Here is a 22,370-nt window from a genome sequence, read left to right on the forward strand (position 1 = left end):
AGAATGAAAATCAAACCCAATCAACCATGCAAAAGCCTAAAAAGAGGCCACCCAGTTCCTCCTCTCAAGTCAGCGTAAAAGTAACAATGTGGAGCTTTAGTACCATTCTGAAACACAACAGCTCAAAGTGTTAATAACCCAAGGTTAGAACAGTAGATCACTGAATTATGTAAACAACACAAGAGTGCTTAACCTCCCCCTCAAAAAACCCAAAACAACAGAGTTATGATTAGAGTTGTATAGATATGGATTTTCAGGGTTAACGGCCAAAAAATATCAGGTGCATAATAAGATAGAAAGATAATAGAAAAGTGAAATAGGAAACAGATGTAGGCTGGCTTTAGAGTGTAGTACAGTGCAGTATTACTGTACAGATTTGGTTTAGCTGTCTTTGTTGGGTGTAGGGGCTGTGGAAGGCAGGCCGGTGGAGCAAAAACAGGATGTGGCAAAGTGGTTTCATATTCAGCACAGCTTTTTGAACATGATGCACTCTTTTGATAGGTTCAGATATCACTGTTGTAATATGTAATTAAGTCCTTCGTTTGGGGGTTGATTAAAAAGAAATATAGATCAGGGTTTAGCTCTTAGGCTGCCTTCGGGTTCATGTACACCACCAGACTTGTTTTGTTGGTTTATATGTCCAATAAAGCAAAACCAAACCAAATTAACAAACTTCCAACTGAAAAAAAAATGAAAACTATATATATAAGTTCATTCACAGACCTGTGCAACAAGTAATGAGACATGCATGTTCTGCACGTGTACTTCACAGACTTCACACCTGCAGTTTCCAAGTGACTTGTCAACCTCGCAAGGAACAAATTCAAATTTGCACCTTCCTCTTTCCATAAATAATTGTGTGTTTCCTTATCTGTGCTCATCACCACACCCCGTCAAAGTCTCTCTTTAATCTCTGCTCTCACCACCTCCTCGGAGGGCTTCAGCGAGCACTTTCTGCATCACATGTCATGCATCACCCCCCTGCTGTCTCTCTCTCTCACTTTTTTTCTTCTTCTTCTTTTTCTACGCACTCGTTCTAACACACCCTAAATGACACAAGTCAGCCTCTTTGCCATTCTTCGCTCTCCAGCAACACAAACAGTATCTCTCACTCACAACTTTGGTAAGTTTTTCGGGTTTTTAAAAAAAAATGTCTTTCCTGTTTTTCTCTTAAGCTCATTTTTGCTGCGCACATCTTTTACACTGAAACTGCTTTGTCTGCTTTTCCCCTGTTGTGATTTTTAATACTTTGGATTTTGAAGTACTTGAAGCATTTATTTAATCTATGCTAAGCTACATTTGAGGTACAATTACAGCACCTCAGGCAATAATTTGCAACTTAGATCAGTTATTCTGATCCATTTTGGCTTTAATTGCTCTTTGTAAGTGGACCTGCTTTAGTTCTTGATTAATTTTGCAATAGTTGATGTCGGCTCTCGGTCTGATGAACTCCGAGTGAAAAAGTTTCCACCCATGGCGGGCTGACTGATGCTGTTCAGTTATCATTTTGACAGGAAACCAGCAAACGCTCTGAGCGGTCTGCAAAGCTTCCTGTCATCCTAGTGAACACAATTTAGAGTTTAACAAGGGCAGACTTCCTGTAACATCTCCAGTGTGAGTATGTATATAACTATAACCTGTGAGCCTGTGTTATGTTTTGGTAAAGATTGATTTTAAAAAAAACTTTCTAAATTTTAATGTGCAAAGAACACATTTGTATATGGAGAAAAAGTTTCAGGTTAACGCTGAGCAATGCATCAATGTTTCCTCTCGATTTAGAAAGCTACAATTAGTGATGCTTCATCATAAATCGTGCAATATTGTGCACTTGCTGTTCAGATGATAGGTCATTTCAGTAGTACCACTGCCGTTTTTGTGCAGTGTTGTGCATGCCTTAACTTTGTCAATTTACCTCTTTTTTAATTTCATGTTTAGATCCTGAGTATAAAATTCACCAATGGATCTCCTGATGACAAGTTCACAGCTGCTTTGAAAGCACCAGGAGTTTGTGACTGTAAAGTTCAGCCTGTAACTGAGACTCCAAACCATCCAGGAATTTTTTTTCTTTAATTCAACTGTAACTTCTTCCTAAGGAGGTAATGCACATTTTTAATTACATTTAATTGTAGCAAAGTCAGATTTGTGTCATTGCAACGAGTTAAAAGTGGACTGACAATGAGTTCAGAAGCCCTACACAAAGTCTGTGGCAGACTCTCAGTTTCCATTGTTTAAAAGTGCAAAGAGAGAAACAGCTTTCTGCTTTTGTGTTCCCTCAAGTGCACACACTGCATTGTTTTAAGTGATAAGGCACACCCTTGCTAAAATAAACAGTGAAAGCTGCTCTTAAAGCTAAAAATGTACCTATTTTTAGAAGTGCTTGTTTTGTGTGTGTGTGTGATAAACAGTGTTAATGACTTTCTTGCCAAGAGTTTGATAAAAAAAAAAAAATCATATTACTGTCATATGTAGAAATATGAAGATGATGCAGACAGTTAGCTTTGCTAAGCAGTGTTAGAAAAAAACACACAGCTTTTGTGTTTGAAAAAAGGCCTAAAGCAGCTGTAAATCTTGCTTGCTTGCTATTTCTTTTTTTAATTTGCACCACAACGCAACTGTCAGATTTAGTTTGTTGTGTCAGAATGATTCTTAGCTGGTGTTCTTGGGACCAAAGCAAACTGTAATGCAGCAAACGACTGAAACAAACTTTCAAAAGTGGATATAAGTGCCAAAAATTGCGTGTTTGTCACTCTAGAATTTTGAAAATTTCTAATTTATGCAATTTGATCATCATTTTCGGCCGTTTCACTGCAGAATTTCAACTGGTGGATAAAGTTCACAGGTTTGTCTCTTTTTGACTATAAGAGAGTCAAATTTATGAGTTAAAAAATGTCTTCGGAGCGCCTTTGTAAAATGAAATAATTGCAATGACACATGTTCATCCAACTTTAAACCACCAGCTAACCTGACAAGCAGTTTTGCCCAGACCCAGAACTTGCTTACTGTGAGGTGATTAATGCGCAGCTATCCGTTACAATGGGTCTCTCATTTAACAAATCAAGCTAGACTATGAAAGGGACAAGGTTAGTTAGTACTTGACCACGGTTTGCTCCTGCTAGACCGAGCAGTCTTTCCACTGAAAGCTCCACCCACAGACACATTTTAATGCTCACATACAAATCCAGATAAATATATATCACACCTCACACCCTGTTGGCAAGTTATTGGTTGAATGCATATGATTTCACATTAAGATCATTCAAAGAGACAAGGCTTGCTTGAAAGAGAGTTATCTTCAAATGCCTAATGGGTTTTATGAAGAAAAAAAATCATATAGGAATTTATACATCAGCTTTGCCCCTTGTGTCCACCTGTGACTGATTTCCTTGTACTGCACCCTTCGTATTTCGCTACTCTATCAGATTTCAGGCTTCAATTAAATGAAACGAGAATAATGTAAAATGTCATTTTTCTAATCTAACTCGGCAAGAATGTAAACATGTGTTTTCTTAAATCCTACATCACCAAAACATTTATGAAAATGAACTGATTCCCCATGTGTGTTCATACTAATTCTGAACCTCTTCTCTGTCCTTCCTTCAGGGATGGGGGATTCTGAACAAAACAGCACTCCATTGGTGCTGGGCCTTTTGTTCATCCTATTATTCCTCCTTGTTGTGCTCTTTGTACTGTACAAGAAGCTGAACAGGGAGGCTGAAGGGGAATATACAGTCCGACGCATCGTCTACAAGGAAGGAGGTCTCAGGGACCAGGCGAGAAGTGCAGCGTTAGCTGTGGGGGCACGTCTTGGGGTCCAGCTGTGGCCTGGAAGTGATGAAGAAGAGGAAGGGGAGGAAATGCAGGAAGTCCAAGATGAAGAAGAACAGGTGGATAGTGGTGGTAGTCAGGAGAGTGACACAGAGGGAGATGAAGAGGAGGAGGACAACGACACTGGTAATGCTAAGGAGAAAGAAAGTAATACTTCAAATGATGACTCAAGTATTGGGAGTTCAGAGGCAGGAGAGCAAACCAAACTTAACGATGAGTCTGAGCCAGAGGGAGAGACGGAAGATAAAAGTGAAGAAAAGGAGGAGAAAGTGGGAGAAGAGCAGAGTAAAGCTGAGGCAAGTGGAGGGCCGGGATTGCTGATAGATCTAAAGCAGTTCTCTGGAAGTGCGATCTGGTCTGAAGAAGGTGGTGAGGGTAAAGGTGACGTGACGGCGTTGTGAGAATCAGAAATAATGAATAAGACTGAGGAAACTGCCAAATCAGGATTTCACAAACATCAGCTTCATCCCCTAAATGTCTCCCCACTGCAAATTCCTTCTATTAGTCTAAAAAAATAAAATAAAATAAAAGATACATGCACCCACCCATTAAACCCAAAGAGCTTTAATCTTTCATGACCTCACTGACCTTGCTTTCCTCTGGTCAAATTTTTTTGATGAATAAAGCAGTTATATAAACATACAGGGGTACTCTAGATTGTAACTGTAAAGTGTAAAAAAAAAACCAATACTTGTCTATACTTTTTTGCTTTAAATGTTTATTTTAATCTACATAAGAAATTGAAAACTGGAAACTTTTTTTAGTGTTTTCTGCTCTGTTTTTTGTTGTTCTTTATGCCGTTTGTAGAAATAAAAAAAGAGTAGTAATTAAATATAGTGAGAACAAAATAATGCGTTATTTGTTTTATTGAAAACAAGTGAATGTAACCGATCAAACTTTAAGTCAACATACATTTTATATGGTGTGTAAATGGTTGAAAATTTAATAAACCACATACTGAAAATACGAATGAATTGTATACTTTAAAAATATATAAAACATGCAGTAATGCTATCAGCGGAAGCATGTGTACATAACGTGATCATAGCATGACGAAGCTAAAATTCTTCCGTGTTTTACGTTTTTAGGGTTTTAGAGAAAAAACATGCTAGCGGTACGCCACAAGTTTCCTGTTGTATGCATTAACCGGAGCAAATACATATGAATAACAATATAACTTTCAATATTAAAGTCGTAATTACACCAAAATCAGCCACAATAGCGGTACAGCCATGAGTTACAGATAAATCCTCTCCTTGTTGATCATTCAGCCAATGGGGATGTAGCTCAGTGGTAGAGCGCATGCTTCGCATGTATGAGGTCCCGGGTTCAATCCCCGGCATCTCCAAAGATTTTTTTTTCAACTTTTATTTCCGTATAAGTTGTAAATGTTATAAAGTGCAATATTGTCACAGAAGTCACAGAAGAAGAGGTAAAAAATTTTAAAGCAATACGGCATAACTATATAGCAAACACCGTCACCTCAATGTGTGCGCGAGGTGAGGTAGGTTTGCGATTGGCCCAAAGCAGCCCGTGCTCGAATGTGATTGGACGGTGGATGCCTTGGAGGCGTGGGGGTGTTCATACACGCGAGCCTCAAAGATTTATTTTCACCCGTCCAGTACCTGATAGTTAAGTGAGAGCTGGTCGATGGAGGCATTTTGGATGAGCCAATAAGTAAAGCTAACTCCAAACGTAGTGTTCCGAAAATTTATTAGAGCGATTATGTAACACGGACACGGGATTTTACCTCATTCTTACAGTTATATTGGTGGATCAATACTAAACAAACTACTCTACAAAGCAGTGTTGTTGTTTGTTTGTTTTTACAGGAGGAGACGATTTAACGGGGTAAATATTAAAAATCTATTTTTAAAAAAAATCCTCCGTTTTTTGTCTGATTATATATATTTTTTTAAATCTTACAGTTTACTATGAAAGTCGGTTCATGACAGTAACCTAGTTCACCACCGCCGCACCACCGTGAGCATCCAAGTTGCATTTTCTCCTCTCACCCAAACTTGACTGTGGCTGAGAATTGATTTCGGTAGACGTCACTCATCTGCATAGGGAGTAAAATGCAACCATCCTGGAAGGCTTCTGTTCTGTCTTTGCTTCCACGAAACGCTCTGTATCTCCCCCGTGCAATAAAAGGACCTAATAATTGCTGCACCTCCGAAACTACAAACATGGAAGGTACGGATTGCATGTGCTGTCATCCCGAAAGATGCACTTAGAAGCACAGATAGCACTGAAAACACATCTGGGTTGCAAACTGTCCAAGATGGATGCAGCGCCGCTGTGCGCAGGGCTGCGCGGCGGAGAGGCATCAGCGGGGTACCTTTAAACACCCGTCGCCCCGGCTTCTCCTTCATTTGTGCCTCGGTATTGTCATTTTTTGTTTTTGTTTTTGTTTTTCTGTCTTTTCAGGAGTAGGATGTTACTAGCATCCGCCGTAGTGGTATGGGAATGGCTGAACGAGCACGGACGCTGGCGGCCCTACAGCCCGGCTGTCTGTCATCACATCGAGGCAGTCATCCGGAGCGACCCGCGCTGTGGTAGTGTCGTCCTCGGCCAGGTGGACTCTCGCCTCTCGCCCTACATCATCGATTTGCATTCCATGCACCAGTTCCGACAGGACACAGGTGAGAAACGGGAGGGGGGAGAGGGGCGAGAGGGAGGGTGTGTTTGAGAGAGAGAGAGAGAGAGAGCGGTGGTGGTGGTGGGGGGGGTGTAATGCTGAAGCTGAGCCTGAGGTGGAGGCCTTTTTTTCTTTTTTTTATGCTGGCGGGTTGTTATTGATAATCATCATGCAGAAGCTGATGGGTTTAGTGGTCTAAAGATCTCACTCAGTGACATAAATTGAATCATTTTCATCTTAAAATCTCAAATCATTGAATTGCCATCTTCACCAGTTCAGTGACACCCCCCTCCACACGGCCCCTAGATTTGTGCACTCCAGCATTGAAGAGGTTGGATTTTGAAAGGTGTCAGCTCTGAAGTGAGTCATTCCTGGCAGGAAGTGTGTGCTTGCCCATGCATGGGAAGGTTTTCATTGCAAAACACGGCCCTCGGTATTGTCTTCCAGGAGACACAAGCGGTGATCTGCCACAACTTCACCGAGCAGGCCAGGCAGGGTGGTATAAGACAAAGAAGGGGATTGTCAGACCCCCCCCCCCCTTTTTTTCCCCTCTTTTTGGCAGACACCCCAACATTGGCCTTTTCTCAGCGCTGGCTGATAAAAGCTTTTGTCTGGTTTATTTTCTAAACCCGAAACCAGGCTGAAATGAGGGAGACAGGCAGGGTGCCCCAGTCTGAGGAAGAAAAGCAGTAGCAGCAAGAGAGGAGGAGAGGAATTTCAGGAGTGCGAGGACACTGAAAAAATGGGGTTGACAGGAGCAGAATTCGTGAACGAGCCCATATTATTATGCGTCTGTGCGTGGCAGGCCTCATGTGCTCAACAGTGCTTTATGTTTTGTGTGTTCATTAGTAGTGTGCAATGTTAAAGCTCCAGAGTCACAGTTGCGAAAAGTGTTATTTCACAGAATTTGTACGGTTTTCTGTTTTTCCCTGTTATTATTGCCAGTGAAGAGGCTCAAGTGTGAAGCATCCTTCTTAACGCAACGTATGCAGTGCTATCGGAAGCCGGGATTTGATGTGGGGAGCTTTTACAGTATAGAGACTCTGTGGAGTTTCTCTAGACACCCAGGGAAAGCAAACACAGTCAGCTTTGGGTCGGATCAAGGCTGCCAGCCAATCGGAATTCAGAACACCATGTGCTGTTACCAGGGGCAACCTGTTTGCCCAAATTCTTAGCAAGCAAACACAGACATGTAGAATTTGTTATGGTTGTAATCTACTTTTCCGCAGCAAATTGTAGTGCAGTCGCATTCCTCGTCTCGCGTCTACTTCTCATCGCCTGGCGTCATGTTGAGCAGACTCAGTGAAAAGTCGCTACAGAACTTCATATTCACAGTACAAGTCTTCTTTTTAATGTATACTAATATAGTTTACTGTTCAGTAATTCAGTCCATTGTGGCGTGTTCTTCAGGTACCCTAAGACCGGTGCGACGCAGCTTCTACGACCCCACATCAGCGCCAGGCCAGGGCTGGTTGTGGGAGTGGGAGAACGACGCTGGCAGCTGGACGGCATACGACACTGAGGTGGGCATTGCAATCCAGGCAGCGCGCGACCGTCAGCAGCCCTGGCTGGACCTGGCGCCGCTGGGTTTCTGCTACCTCATTGACTTCGAAAGTATGACCCAAATCAATGGGCAAACGCAGCGCTGCAGACGCATCCAGCGCCGTTCTGATCTGGCTTACCCGCTGGTATCTGGGCCACTACCCAAGTCTCACCATGCCTGGGGGCCAACGTCCATGCCTGGACACGGAGGACTTCTAAGTGTTGATGTATCTGGAGTGGGCATGGGGATCCGGATGAGCAGCAGTGGGACTGGAAACGGGAGTGCGTACCCCAGCGGGGCGCTCCCGGCTTCAGCCATCACTTCCTTGGGACAGCCATGCGCCTGTCAGCAGTGTATGCTGGTGCTAAGTGTCAAAGCAGGCACTATGTCGACCGCTCACACTCTCGGTCGAAGACCACCACAGACTAAACCACCAAGTCCCAAACTAAGCAGCCTCCCCATCCCAGGAGGCTCTTATTCACTAACCCTCCCTCGGCCTCCAACCCTGTCGAGGTCGCTTTCCCCCCACAGGACATCCATGGTTGGGGCGACAGGTGGATTCAACATAGGTGGTATGGGAGGTGCAGGAGGTATGAGCATGGTTGGTGCTAGCAGCGTTGGCACTACGAGCCTTGGCTACGGAGGAGGCTTCACCCATTCTCTTTCCCTTCTTGGGTCAGCCACAGCTGGTCTCTCCATCTCCTCCACAAGGCCCCCACCTCCTCCTCTCCCACCACCGCTGCCACCGCCCCCCCCGCCCTCCACTACGCTATCATCTTCCACCACCTCCACCCCTCACCCTTCCACCTCTGTCTCCTCTCTCTCCATTTCCTGTTCTGCCCCCGCAGCACCTGCCTCAGGGCCACCTCTCATCTCCACAGCTACATCCACCTGCACCCCATCACCTTCTGCCCGTGTCCTGGGTCCGGTGTCTTCATCCGGCGCTGCCGCGGCTGCTGCCTGCGCGGCGCCCCTGCCACCTCGGTCTAGCCTCGCAGGGCTGAGCCGTCCCGCGCTGCAGCGTATCGCCATGGCTCAGTCGCGTGCCCTTATCGCCTCTGGGTGAGTAGAAATACGCTGTAATGTTTCAGCACCTGTCTCTGTACGCAGAACCTGCTCGTATCCTGCAAAACCTATCAATGATGAGAACCCTCTCACTCACTCCACACTTCAACACGTCAGCTGTGAAATTAAACACGCCTTCCACACTTCTGAATGACAGGCTTATGTGTTTTTCTGAGCTTCTCTGTCATATGCTCTGTCAGCAAAACAAAGGTTGTAAAGTTCCTGTAAACCATGTTTTCAGTACATGGAAATTTAACAAATAACTTTCTAAGGCACTTGTATTTTTGTCACAACAATTTCACATCCGTTTTTTCACAGCCTGCAGTTCCTTGGTGTATTTTGCCTCGCATGCTCTCCTGGTATATCATGTGAATTGTTTCCAGATAGACCAGCAGTATAAAAATGCTCATATGATATGAAAGGTACCTACAAATCATGATCCAAGCACTAACACTATGTAATACTAAATACATGAAATGTTTCTGGGCATAAGATCCCATGCCAGTTCACTTTACACAAAAAAGCCCAATCAGGCATCAAGACATGTAAAAAGAAAACATTTTTAGACAGCAATTTCCTATTTGTTTGGGGCTGTCATTACACCGTGACAGCCCCAAACAACCATGTCTGACATCGATGCTCATTAGTATTTCTGAGCCTTTAATCTTTGTGACAAAGTCCACCAGGCTCAATTACTTTCACGGAAATACAATGAAGGGCATTCATAGAGAACAAAGTGAGCTCTCTCAAGTGTTTGCACATTCCAGAGATTAATCACGCAAACAGCAAATGGTGGTAAAGCTCTACAAACACACAGTAGCACAAGTGTCATCTTAAATCAAAGTAAAGTGAGGATGTTGTCAAAACAGCGTCATGAATAGTTCGTATCTGTCACTTAAATAGAAGAACTCTGGTATTCGTTGCTAGTCTTTCAATGAATGATGACCTGATCCAGCTTTTTTTCCTCGTTATGTGTAAAGAAACATCAGGCTCAACTTAAACAGCTTTTAAAACTTTGTAACATAAAATTTAAGAAATCCAGAATTTACTGAAATGTTGTCGCTGAGGACAGTTGTTGACTCTGGCTATATGGCTGAGCTTGTTTTAAATGTACAGAGTGAATGTAGGACCAGGAACCTGCCTGGATGTACTCATGATGGATAAAAACTTAGTTTGCAAGTACTTAACTCTAAGAGATGGGTTGGTAAGATTTACTGAATTGTCTGGGTAACTTGGTTAAAAAAAAAACCCTTTGGTACAATTAAATATAAAAAATGTGGATGTGGTGTAATGTGATGTAAAGATACTCAAAGATGCATCAAGAAACATTTTGAATGCTTGTAAAACAAGTCAGGGATGTCCAAAACGTGTCACTGAAAATCTTGATAAGAATTTAGAAATTTCCACTAAGGAACATTTTAGTGTACAGACATCAGCTGTGTAGCTGCTAAAGTTGTAATTTTTAAATTATTGTAAAAACAAATTTCTATAGTAAAAAATGAAAGTAACGTTTTGTCAAGTCACTCTACTGCCTGTAACTGTGCATCAGACAACATCATGGTGACCAAAGTAATTATGGTAGCTAGCAGCCACAGTTATCATTAAAATAAAGGCCCTTGTATTTTGACTGAAGACAAGGAGCTCCCAACTGCTGATTGCACTCCTGTTTAAAATTAAACAAAATAAATAGATATATACATACAACCAAATGTTTTCCTGTAATATACTAAAATCCATGAATCTACAGCAATTTCTATACATGTCATCTGGAACTTTTTGCATGGTGTTAGCTGTAACTTAAACTAAAAATGCCATGCAGTGGGAATTTATCTAAATATTTGCTAATGAATGCAATATATCAGGAGGATTAATGGCATAAAAACTAGGATTTAAAAATAGGCGTTCATGTTGCTTTTACTGCATATTCTGCAGCACCAGTCAGCAAAGAGTATACATATAATTAACAGTAACATGCTGTAATTCATATACAACAAAACTATAAAGTGTAACATTATATACTTCATTTTGCAGTCATCCATCACATTCATCCAGTTCCTGCCATGTGATTGCTGTGATTTGAGTTGGAATACGAGATGTTCTTACCTGCTATAACCTACAAAAAGATCTCCTTTTATTAGGGAGAAGGGTTTGATGTAACAGAGAATTTTGAAACTCTTTATCAGAGTGTCGCTTTATGACCGCGTGATCTTCCGGTGTTGACGAACTGAGTGCATGAGGATTAATGAAGGAAGTCGCAGTATCCACGTGTCAGAGCCAGAAGGCGCTGGTTAGTTGGATGTCTGGTCATGGTCAGGTGGAGGTGCACTGTTCTTGCTGTGTAACTAGAATTTTTTTTTTTTTTTAAAAACACAGTTGTTGTGTTTAGTTTGCAGCTGGAGTTGTTTGTGGCGTTCACTGTGACTGAGGTAGCTGTTTTATATATAAAACTGCAGACATGCAGAGAAAATGCATGCGTGCATACTGCTCTGCATAGACCTAGTTTCTAGTTCCAAACATTAGACACATAACCATACACTGAAAAATAATTTCCATGTCACCTAATCCATTCGTGCCCCAGCACGGTGACCCAACTGTCTGAATCCTGGCATTAACTGAAACAACCTCAGTGAAACACCAGTTTTTACACCAGCTAAGCCTCAGATTAACACCAATCACAGCAGGATTAATATTTCTGCCTCGTTAATCTCCTCATTTTGTGTCAGGTGAGCTGCATGACAGAGCAATTCTTTAAACATATCAGGTGAGAGTCCAGCAGATGGTCACACCTGCTGCTGCGGTAAAACCACCGACGTCACCGATTCAGAATCGCTCTGATCCTGCCAGCCTGCTCACTGCTTTATCCCCATATCCATGCAACACAAGCGCGGTCACATCCAAACTGTTTTAAACCCGCTGAAACCAGTCATTATTTAAATCCATTGAAATGTGTGGATAATTAAGTTCACCCTTTTTAAAAAGTAAGTAATTAAGAAAGTACAACAATCAGGAGTTATTGCCCCTGTGAGGCATTTAACATCATTGAATTGCTGCTTCACCTTCCAGTGGGACCTTTCACCTGCTGTGCAATGATGTTATTCACAGAAGGAAATTACATGTAATTATTTTTAGCAAAATGAATTCTGCTGGGGGATTAGGGTAAAGTCTTAACAGAAATTACTTCAAATTGTAATTTTTCTTATCATTCAAAACCTTAAACTGTTACTGTTTGACACTACTCGGCGCTACGGTCCTCAGTTAATTTTAAGGTTGCATTCATTGTATAGAGTAAACTGTCAACCAGGCTGTATATGAAACATGGGCTTATAGTAGTAAATTATCAGTCACAGAGTAACCACACTCTAAATCATGCCCATGTACAAAATGATAATGATAATAAAATCATGTAAGAGGATATTTTCCAGACTTGTATATAGTCAGACTTCCAGTTTTGAAGTCTTAATTGTAGCGTGTTGGCCCCAGCAATAATGTTTTCCTTTATTCTTATTTTTCTTTTTGTGGCAATGGATGGTGAGCTAAATTATCCACTGATGTTAGCAAGCTGCATCCAAAAACTGTAAAGGTGTAATGCACAGAAACAGATAGCCTGCTAAATAGTAATGAGTTAGTAATAAGATAGAAGTTCACTTATTAAGACTTGACTACAGACTTACTGGAATTTCTGTTAGTATGATTAGCTACTATTTTCAGATAACTGCATTAAAATTTCTCTACAAATGCACTTGAGATACCAGTTCAGTGACTCAGTTTAGCTGAAATGACGATTAGCAAAAAGCTGCCAGTGTCACCATCCATCTGTTGCACTTATACAGTTTAGTGGTTAGTGACACAGACCTAGCGACCAGTCAGTGAGCGCCTTGGCAACTTTTGGCCGCTAGGGAAAAATATGTATTGAAAAATGTGACTGGTTACTGAATGCTTGCTGCATGAAACAGTTGTAATGAGTGTGTTGCACCAAAACCATCCTTGCAGTTGCATTGGTTGCAAGCAGATTGCCACGGTCACTTATAGTTTGCATCTAAGACACCAAATTCATTGACTGAAAGATGTTGACTGCAGCTGAAACCAGCACCTTTCCAAAGGCACATTTTTCCATTTCTGGTTTGCATTGCACTCTTCAACCAATTTCACTGAGTGACAATGAGCAACCTGCAGCAATCCCCCACCAGCTGGTTGGCCAATACATTTTCCCTAGTGACAGATATGACTGGGGCCTTCTGAGAGTGTGTTATTAAGAGGAAGATTAAATCGAGTTGCCCAAACAATTTCTTTGTACCAACTAGTAAACATTCCTGTTCTAAAGCTGGTAAAACATTAACATGGAAGTCTCTGGGCTGTTCTCCCTTTTGGAGCCAGCGTGAAAAGGTATGTGGGTTATCACTACACTGATGACTTTTTGCCTTGCACATATCCTCTTTTGCTGTCAATGGGTCCAAAATATTTATGTGTTGAGCTTTAATTATTCAAATCTACAGAAGAATTCAAGCTGCAGTGAATTTAACCAAGCAGCTCGCTTTTACTTTCTGGAGAGGATCAAGTAGAATTTCTTTAAGACCACAAAAGATGAGCACATGCTGCAGTAGCAAAGGAAGCACAAGACACATGTACATACAAACTGTAGCAAGAAAACATGATGACAAATTGAGGAAGTGTGGTACCAGAAGATGTTAAAGAACTCTCATACTGGATTTAAACAGTCTGCTGAAAAAACAAAAATATTGTAGCATTTATGCGGTTTAGTTAAAAAATAGTACTATGTAAGTTTGTTATGTAAAAGAATTTCCTTTAGTAGATGGATTGATGAGCTGTTGTTGAGAGTTTGCCTGCAGTGAAATTGAGCAGATGGTTTGTAAGTGAGGCGTTAGCGTGTCGGGGGTCTTCAGCGTCACAGATGCATCACAGTGACGAGAGTTTCCATTGGTCGGCGCACCTGCTTTTTCTGCACTGCCTATGCTTGTCTCCATAAAAAGTAACCCGTCATCATTCGAGCCCGATGACTGGATTTACTTCTGCTTCAAGTTTTAATCAACCAATTTGTTTATTAGATTTGATTCAGGGTGTGAGCTTGTGTTGCCATATGCGGTGGCTTGTGCGTTTCCATCATCCAGCGCTCCAGATGGACTCCGCTCTAATGCCGATAGCTTAACCGAGATCAGAGAAACGTGACTGGCCGACACGCCCCGGCTTGTTTTCTTAACCTTTCTCCACTTTTCTTCCACCTCATACTGCTCACTTATTCCCGCCGGACACACAAATAAAATGCCAGTCAACATTTACCCGTTAGAGATCGAGTCGGTCGGCTGAACGTTTTCTTAGTCACGTAAGGAGCATGCTCAGACGGAGTTAATACCACAGCTAGGACACTTTGTTGGTAAACAAACAAATATAGAGCCACAGCACCGTGTAATCAGGTTGACCAGTACAGGAACCTGAACAGTCTAGTAATTCCTTACTGTGAGGTTTTCCATGCCATCGTCACATCATTTACTTAGAGAGGGAAATTACAGGGTTTTTTCTTGTCTTTTTTCTTTCTTTTTTACATTTTATTATGTATTCTATTAACTGTAGAATAGTCTGAGCTCTTCTAGTCACACAGGAGTCACTGTTCCTCAAAAGCTCAATTTTTCTTTAGTGACTTCAAGATAAGCAGGTTCAATTCTGCATATGTTAAAATGACTCCCAGATTTGTCATCGCATCTATTTAAAGCTCTGTCCAAAGCTAAGTCACGATCACAAATAAGACATTATATGAATCTATAATAAGTGAAGAAAGTATCAGTCATTTATCTTCAGCTCTAGAAATGCATTTTGAATTTGATGACTACCAAAAACACAATCAACTTATACAAAGAGAAATAAAAGTACTCTCAGTTTTTCTACGTGATAAAGGAGTATAATTACAGAAAACGTTCTGCCCAGACTGTCCTGTATTTATAAAACAACGTTTTTGTTGATTGAAAAAAAAAAATCTTTGAAATCTCTAATAGATGAAATAGATGATGAGAAACAGGAACTTGTCTGTCACTTGATTGTTTACACTCACTTAACTACTTTGGTGTAGTATGAATGGCTGTGGGGGAGGTTTTTTATCAGCAGGAAAAGCTTTAAAACTTAAAAGTACAGTTAAAAATCCAAAATGCATGCCCTCCTTCATATATCCAGCCGGCCGGATTGGGGTCTTTACTAGGCCAATTCTAGAACCAGGGCCTTATGTTTGCTTTTGTAGTCTTACTCGAAACACTTTAGACTAGAAACCACATTTTCAGTCATACATAGAGTCCTTTATTTTACACTCTATATCTGCTGTGTTTACCCCACATGTAAACCAGTCACCCTAACATGCATGTCTATTTTGCTGTGGTCGAAGCGACCTGCTGAACTTCAAACTGAGCGTCAGAATCAGGAGGAAAGATAATTTAAGTGACTTTGATCATGGTGTGGTAGTTGGTGCCGGACGGGCTGGTCTCAGTTATGTTTGTGATTTTCAGATTTAGTACATGTTGATTCACTAACGACATCAGAGTACTAAATCAGCTTTTTAAAGTCAGAGGGATTCTTTTGTATCGCCATATTGTAACTCGTACAGTCACCAACCTGGTGCTGCCTTATGACAGCCTGGCAGTGTGATGTAGCATCTGACAGGTAATCCCTGCTGTAACGAATCTCTGGCCTACAACCAGAGTTTAGCCACCAGATGGAAACAGGTGGATTAGGCCTATAAAAGAGGAGAGTGATCTAACACCGGCACACAGGCAGAGGAAGAGGGAGACGGGGGCAGACACACTGACACACTAAAGAACAGAAGAGTGAGAAACCAGTGGAGAGGAAGCTTAAAAAACGTATCATCTGCATATCGCTGCTGGAATATTTTTGACTCGTATCTGTGGTTTTTGGCACTTTCGAGCAAGAGCGATGACTGTTATCAAAAGTGGCAGACCGTAAGTACGCTCGTCTGATGGGTCAGACACAGCCGTGACTCTCCCTGTGTGCTATACACATTACAGCTGTGCTTAAAGTTACTGTAGCATTTCAATATGTTCATAACAAATTTGACATACTAAACAGCATTTTTAAATATCTTGAACAAAAACTGGAGGTTAAAATGAACAATCATGTCACCTCCTTGTATAAAAATCAAAGCTGCTTTTGTTGGAGTTGATGGATTTTAGCTTAAAGTGTTTATAATTTTGTGATCACCGACCCTGGGATATTACAAGTATTGTTACTGAGAAAATAAAGCAGCCAAGGCTCTGGTGCTGCCATTTAATCCCAAACATATGTGGCAATTATAGGGCAGCATGTCAATCCGTGTTTGTTTCTCCACTTGACTCGGAAAAAGCTCCTTAACCTGCTGACTCTAAGTAAGGTGGAGGCGAGCATCTGCTGTATCTAACTGCACCTGTTCACAGGTGACTCGTCAGATTTCTTCAGTCTGCGTGGAGGTGACCTGGCCTGTGTCAGCCATCAGTAGATTCATACAGCTTTGTTTTCCTTGTTGCAGAGTGCCAACAGTTCCAGTGAAGAACCTGAATGGATCCAGTCCTGTACATCCTGCACTGGCAGGTAACCTATGCTAACTACCTGAATCAATCCAAATGATTTAGACTGGATCATTCTCATAACACAAGAGCTCATCCAGCTTTGTGTATGCAATAGGAATGTATGAGTAGTATGTCTCATGCCCCCTCTTCTGGCTATATTCAGGTATAACAGGCATCTTGATGAGCGCAGCAGGGCTTCCTGTCTGCCTGACCCGCCCTCCCAAGCTGGTGCTTCATCCTCCACCTGTCAGCAAGAGCGACCTCAAACCTGTCCCGGGGTTGGGCCACTGCTGTCGCAAGACCACAAAGAAACAGGCCCGGAAAGGTGAGCTAGTTGTGATTTGAAGAAGAGCAAATGTGCTTTGTGACTATAATGAAATTCTCACTGAATTTTGTGTTTCTGTCTGTAGGCAAGACTCCAGAGGAAGTGGTGAAGCGCTACCTCCAGAAAGTGCGAAACCCCCCAGAGGAGGTGAGTTCTCTCCCTATGGAGGGCATTTATCTAGCAAGTCTATTTATGATGGAGACGTCATAGCTTCCAGCAACATCTCTTAGAAATCTAACGTATAAAACAGAGCCCGTGTTTGGGACAATAATGACCAGTAAAATGATGTTGGACTTTGATGGGATTCATTCTTAATAACTTTTAAAATACTTTCAGAGCAAAATACAGCAAAAACGTAAAATATTGGGCCAAATTTCTCTCTTTGAGGCTCAGGACTTATACTCCTGATTATATAACTGAAAAAGGTGGGAGGGAAAATAACCACATCTGCACTATTCTCAGTTTCAGGAGCAAATTACATAGTAGAATTGTTTTGGTGTCCATATTTTTACGTGGTAGAAGTGTAGAAGGTGTACTAATGCTGCTCAAAGCCATGACACGTGCTGAAAGTTGTTGGGAGGTGATCAAACATTAAAAAAGAGCTGCACAGTGTAGCCTCAACAATGTGTCGTGATATTTTAGGGAAATTTGTGACAACGATATTTCTGATGACATAGGGAAAGATACCTGAATAACATTTTACCTTTAATTGCAGCTTGCAGGGAGCAGCATTTATTGTAGTGCAGTAGTAGTGACACAGCGCAAGTCAAATGTAAGCACTCCAATGTCTGGAGTCGCTGGATTACAGATATCTGATAACATAAAATACCGGTATTATCTCAAACAGCATGATGTGGCACGTGCTGATAATTTGAAAATCTCTTTTCTGCAGTGGACAGAACTCAAACTGTCCTTTATCTTTCTATGTCAGGATTGCACCATCTGTATGGAGGCCTTGCCCGGACCATCGGGCTACAAAGGTCCTGGTGTGGGTGGCATCTCCAGGGCCGAGTCGGTGGGTCGTCTGGCACAATGCGGTCACCAGTACCACCTGCAGTGCCTCGTTGCTATGTACAATAACGGCAACAAGGACGGCAGCCTGCAGTGTCCCACCTGCAAGACCATTTACGGAGTAAAGACTGGCAACCAGCCACCCGGCAAGATGGAGTACCATGTCATCCCGCACTCCCTGCCTGGCCACCCAGACTGCAAAACCATCCGGATCATATACAACATCCCTCCTGGCATCCAGGTACATTCAGTATATCGGTGTTTATGTGGTGCTAGCAGCGTCTCTTTTTGAATGAAGTGACAAACTGTTCTTCTTCTGGTCTTCAGGGCCCAGAGCACCCAAATCCAGGCAAACCCTTCACTGCACGTGGGTTCCCCAGACACTGCTACCTTCCTGACAGCGAGAAGGGACGCAAGGTATACATAGAAATGTCTCTTCTTTTGAATTTCAGATGGGCAAGATGGTCATATATTAACACGTGTTCTTTATTAACCCTTTGCAGGTTCTGAGGCTGCTTCTGGTAGCGTGGGATCGTAGGCTCATTTTTTCTGTGGGTACGTCGAGCACTACAGGTGAGAGCGACACGGTCATCTGGAACGAGGTGCATCACAAGACCGAGTTCGGCTCCAACCTCACGGGCCACGGGTACCCCGACCCCGGCCACCTGGACAATGTCCTCGAAGAGCTCAAAGCTCAGGGCATCACCGAGGAGGAGTGTCTACCCAGAGACTGAGCAGAGACATTCACAGCACTGAAGACACTAGAAGATACCAGGCGTGAGTCTTTAAACACAATCCTGGGACGGGGATCCGCAGCTAGACGGACCAGTTCTTTTCAAAGTGTGACGAAACGAACAGAGGAAACTTTTACACCAGATGATGGAGAAGGACTATAAAACAAAAGCCCCAACTGAAATAGCTTCAGCAGAATTTGCTGCGACTCAATTTTTTTTTTCTCTTACGACTGCATGAGTCAGTTTTGATACGTACGTGGGGAATCATTTTCTTTCCTGATGCAGTAATGGTGTCAAGGTTGCCGATGTTACTCAGTGAGACATTTGAGACCACTGTGCACATACGAGTCATTGTTAGTTTGTGGGGGGGGAACAAAAACTGTCATTTATACTGTCAGACTTCATATCAAGAATGTAACTAACTGATTTTGTTTTTCTTAAGTGATGAAGTGTTTACCACTCCTGCTGCTGCTGAACCGAATGGAAGTGAAATTTAAGAAATTAATGTGGGTTCGTTTTTAAAGTGTTAGTCCACAAGCAGAAGCATATAAATCCTCCAAATGTTTGACTGGATATCTGAGCATGGATATTTGCTGACCTCTAGTGGTACTTTTCCAGAACTACATTCCTTTTTAGGTTTGATTTTTAACTTGTGTTCTTGTATGTTATGAATACTTCATATATTATATGATATCGGTTCCATTAATCCATGTTTTTTATACTATAATTTCACATTTTGTTTAATATGCTGTGTTCCATTGTATTGTTTTTGGGTTTGGCTTGACAGACAAAGACATGGGAGGGAAGTTTAGATAAGCTGTTGGTGTACCAGAGTTTGCCTGATACTTTATATGCCATTTACCAGCCCCTTTCTTTAAAAACAATCATTTTTTTTAGTATTTTTCTATTTAAGAAATAAGCTGACATTCCTGAATCCTTTGGCCCTGAGAGCATGGGTGTATTTAACAGCTTTCTATGTCTTCTTGTATCTGCATTAATGTTAATGACTGATAGAAGAAACCCTATCGTGGATTAATCCATTACCCCCCTAGGAGGCGTAAATTCCCCAAAAGCTAGGATTGGACCTCCTGCCTGAGCTCAGATTTGCACAGTGTTTTTTACTTAGTGTCAAAAGGAAACAGCTTGTATCTACTGTATTTTTTTCCTTTTATTGTGTAGGATACACACCAGCCTCAAATGCTCTAATCACACTACAGAATGTGGTCAGCGGTTGTATTTGTCATGTTTTGTTTTTTGCCATGCGCAGTCTAAAAGACTATCTTGATGTGGGTCCAGCTTGGGCCAAAGTGGTCCACTGTGGACCAGGTTGTTATGTTAAAGAGAAATGCAGCAGTATGTGTCAACATACTAATGTAGGCCAACATCAAAAGCATTTTTACTTTATGATATTTTATGTATGCACTGTATTCTATGTATATGTTTTATGTGCATAAATTTGCATTAAACATTTTTCTAAGGTTCAAAGAGAAAGCCTGAAGCCTCAACTTTTTTATTTTTTTTATTTTTAAGAAGTGATGATCAAGTCTGACTATTTGACTTTCTTGGAAGGTAGCTCTTTAAACTTTTGTTTTGCTAAGATAAAAACTTATTAAAAACAGGTATATTCAAAACAAAACAAAACAAAACAAAAAAGCAAATGATATCGGGGTTAAATTTTAGTGGCTTTTGATAAGAAGCAGTCCCGGTGTGTGACCAAGCACAGTAGTAATGTCTGTGTTGAGTCTGCTAACATTAGCAGTGAGTTGTAGCACTGACGCTATTAAAAAGTTAGCTAGATATTACAGCTTTACTTATTAAATAAAGTAACTTGTTATTATAGTTATTTTTGTGATAAGAAAAATTAACACCATATTTCAAACATTTGTTATATTGCTCAGGGGAATTTAGCTTACTGTAAGTCTGCTTCGGGATGCGTTGACTTTAGCTAATTTTACAGCTAGTTGATATTGGAAGCATTTATCAACTTTCCCACAAGATTTGGTGCCAAACAATTGTAAGTGAACTAAAAGTTATCCTAGCATTAGCACCATTCTCCTCCTTGATGTGTCATGAAGGTTGTAGAGCTGTGTTTAGCTAGCAGGTATGTCTGCTCTTTGCAGCTAACAGGTACTTTCCACTCCGGTACAATTTACATGATGCTTTTTTTCAATGCTACCAATAGCAGGCCACATGATATCACTTAAGACAAAAAGTAATCTGAGCACTTCAGTAAATTACCTGTTCCACCACATCCCTGAGTTCCTCTGTTGGATTGAGAGCTGGTGACCGTGAGTACATTTGAGTATAGAGAACTCATTGTTATGTTCAAGAAATCAGTTAAGGGTGATGTGAGCTTTGTGTTCCTGCTGGAAGCAGATATCAGAAGATAGTTACACTGCAGTCATAAAGGAATGGACAGGGTAAGCAACAACACTCAGGTATGCTGTGGTGTTTAAATCCCTGCACCATTAAACCACTGGCAGCCTGAACTATTAAGGCAAGACCATCTGAATGCAGCAGAAATCAAGGCTCATTAGAACAGGCCATTTACCATTTACAGAGTGCATGAAAAATAAGCAGCATGCTTATTAAGGAGACTGCATGTATTAGATTTTAAGTTGTTCAGTTTCTCCTGAAAACCTTTGTTAAATCGGCTGATAGGACATTTTAATCCAACAGTTGATCATTTCTGAAATGCTTTGTGTGAATACAAACTACACTGTGAGTGAGGTGAAATTAGAAATGAAAGATTCCTTAACGAGATCTCCGAGTATGCGTTGTTTACATATATACAATTTATTTATTTATTTCTACCAAGTGGCTCTATTTTACTGATCACTCACAACGGTGACTTCTGCCTGCAGACGTGAGCAGTGCATCAAACAGTTTATCCGCAGATTAGTCTGGCTCCTGGATTACTAGTCTGGATTACCTCCACCTTATTGAATGAAAAAATGCACAACGGTAACTAAAATGCAATCCTAAAGGACCGCAGAGAAAAGACAGAGAGGAGGGGGCGGGGCGTGATGCTGAAATAAGCCGAAGTGACAGATTATTTTTAATATTTTGAGACTCAGTCAAAAAACGATCAACTGTTTAATCCGGAGCAAAAACGCGACGTGGTAACGATCGCAACCCTTTCAAAAAAATCTTTTTAAGTGTCAGTCACATTTCTTCAAGCACACCGAGAACCTTTCACGTCAACTTTCGTTTGCGTTTCCATTTCTGCAACGGCAGAGATTTATTTTAAGTGACAGATGTGATGGATCGGGCAAAGCTGCCAATTAGCGGTATGAACATGCAGCGCCCGCCTGTCAGGTTAGTGGGGAGCAGATGGGTTAAAGATCTAATCAGCCTGCAACTGAGTTAAGCTGGACGCAATGCAGCTAATGGCACTAATGCACCTAAAGTGAGAATACATGATGGTTATTGCTGCATTGCCAGTTTTAAGGTGGCAAAAGTAAAAGAAATTTAAAAAAAATGTGGGAGACAAAGCAGGGGCTGAATTGCTGCCAACTCGCTGTCTGTGTGTGAACGACGGTGGGGCTTCAGTGCGTAAATGCTACTGAGAGAAACATGAGACCAGGGGAGGTAGAGGGAAAGGAAAGAAATATGCACATAAACTGGTTAATGCGCACAGGGGCAGGGGAGAGCCGCCCTTTGCAGA

At 41.7% G+C, this 22,370-nt stretch overlaps 2 protein-coding genes and 1 non-coding gene across 6 annotated transcripts; all 3 read left to right on the forward strand.

The window, feature by feature from the left end:
• Nucleotides 1-908: 908 nt before the first annotated feature.
• Nucleotides 909-4,795, forward strand: LOC113018690 (uncharacterized). Of its 3 annotated transcripts, XM_026161993.2 has the most exons (4): nt 936-1,123; nt 1,515-1,614; nt 1,936-2,096; nt 3,601-4,795. In XM_026161993.2, exon 4 carries the CDS (start codon nt 3,603-3,605, stop codon nt 4,224-4,226), a length of 624 nt encoding a protein of 207 aa, XP_026017778.1. In that variant the 5' UTR covers nt 936-1,123; nt 1,515-1,614; nt 1,936-2,096; nt 3,601-3,602; the 3' UTR covers nt 4,227-4,795. The 3 variants fall into 3 exon arrangements, 2 of the variants coding, with proteins under 2 accessions (XP_080146535.1, XP_026017778.1); XM_080290409.1 differs by lacking the exon at nt 1,515-1,614 and having other exon boundaries at nt 909-1,123; XR_013902182.1 differs by lacking the exon at nt 3,601-4,795 and having other exon boundaries at nt 993-1,123; nt 1,500-1,614; nt 1,936-2,077.
• A 306-nt stretch (nt 4,796-5,101) lies between these two features.
• On the forward strand, nt 5,102-5,173 carry trnaa-cgc (transfer RNA alanine (anticodon CGC)). The gene has a single exon. It is a non-coding gene; the product is annotated as a tRNA-Ala (tRNA).
• A 694-nt stretch (nt 5,174-5,867) lies between these two features.
• On the forward strand, nt 5,868-20,194 carry dtx4a (deltex 4, E3 ubiquitin ligase a). Of its 2 annotated transcripts, XM_026161991.2 has the most exons (9): nt 5,868-6,021; nt 6,256-6,470; nt 7,877-9,071; nt 16,594-16,655; nt 16,797-16,958; nt 17,044-17,105; nt 17,890-18,210; nt 18,297-18,386; nt 18,473-20,194. In XM_026161991.2, the coding sequence occupies exons 2-9, from the start codon at nt 6,263-6,265 to the stop codon at nt 18,701-18,703; spliced, it is 2,331 nt and encodes a 776-aa protein (XP_026017776.1). In that variant the 5' UTR covers nt 5,868-6,021; nt 6,256-6,262; the 3' UTR covers nt 18,704-20,194. The 2 variants fall into 2 exon arrangements, with proteins under 2 accessions (XP_026017776.1, XP_026017777.1); XM_026161992.2 differs by lacking the exon at nt 5,868-6,021 and having other exon boundaries at nt 6,114-6,470.
• The last annotated feature ends 2,176 nt before the right edge of the window (nt 20,195-22,370 follow it).

The sequence above is a fragment of the Astatotilapia calliptera genome, chromosome 3 (assembly GCF_964374335.1).
Source record: "Astatotilapia calliptera chromosome 3, fAstCal68.1, whole genome shotgun sequence".
NCBI lineage: Eukaryota > Metazoa > Chordata > Actinopteri > Cichliformes > Cichlidae > Astatotilapia > Astatotilapia calliptera.

Coding starts and splice junctions, on each gene's coding strand:
- dtx4a (XM_026161991.2), top strand. CDS start 6,263: ATGTTACTAGCATCCGCCGTAGTGGTATGGGAATGGCTGAACGAGCAC. Junction 6,471..7,876: donor CCAGTTCCGACAGGACACAG/GTGAGAAACGGG, acceptor CGTGTTCTTCAG/GTACCCTAAGACCGGTGCGA. Junction 9,072..16,593: donor CGTGCCCTTATCGCCTCTGG/GTGAGTAGAAAT, acceptor TCCTTGTTGCAG/AGTGCCAACAGTTCCAGTGA.
- LOC113018690 (XM_080290409.1), top strand. CDS start 3,603: ATGGGGGATTCTGAACAAAACAGCACTCCATTGGTGCTGGGCCTTTTG.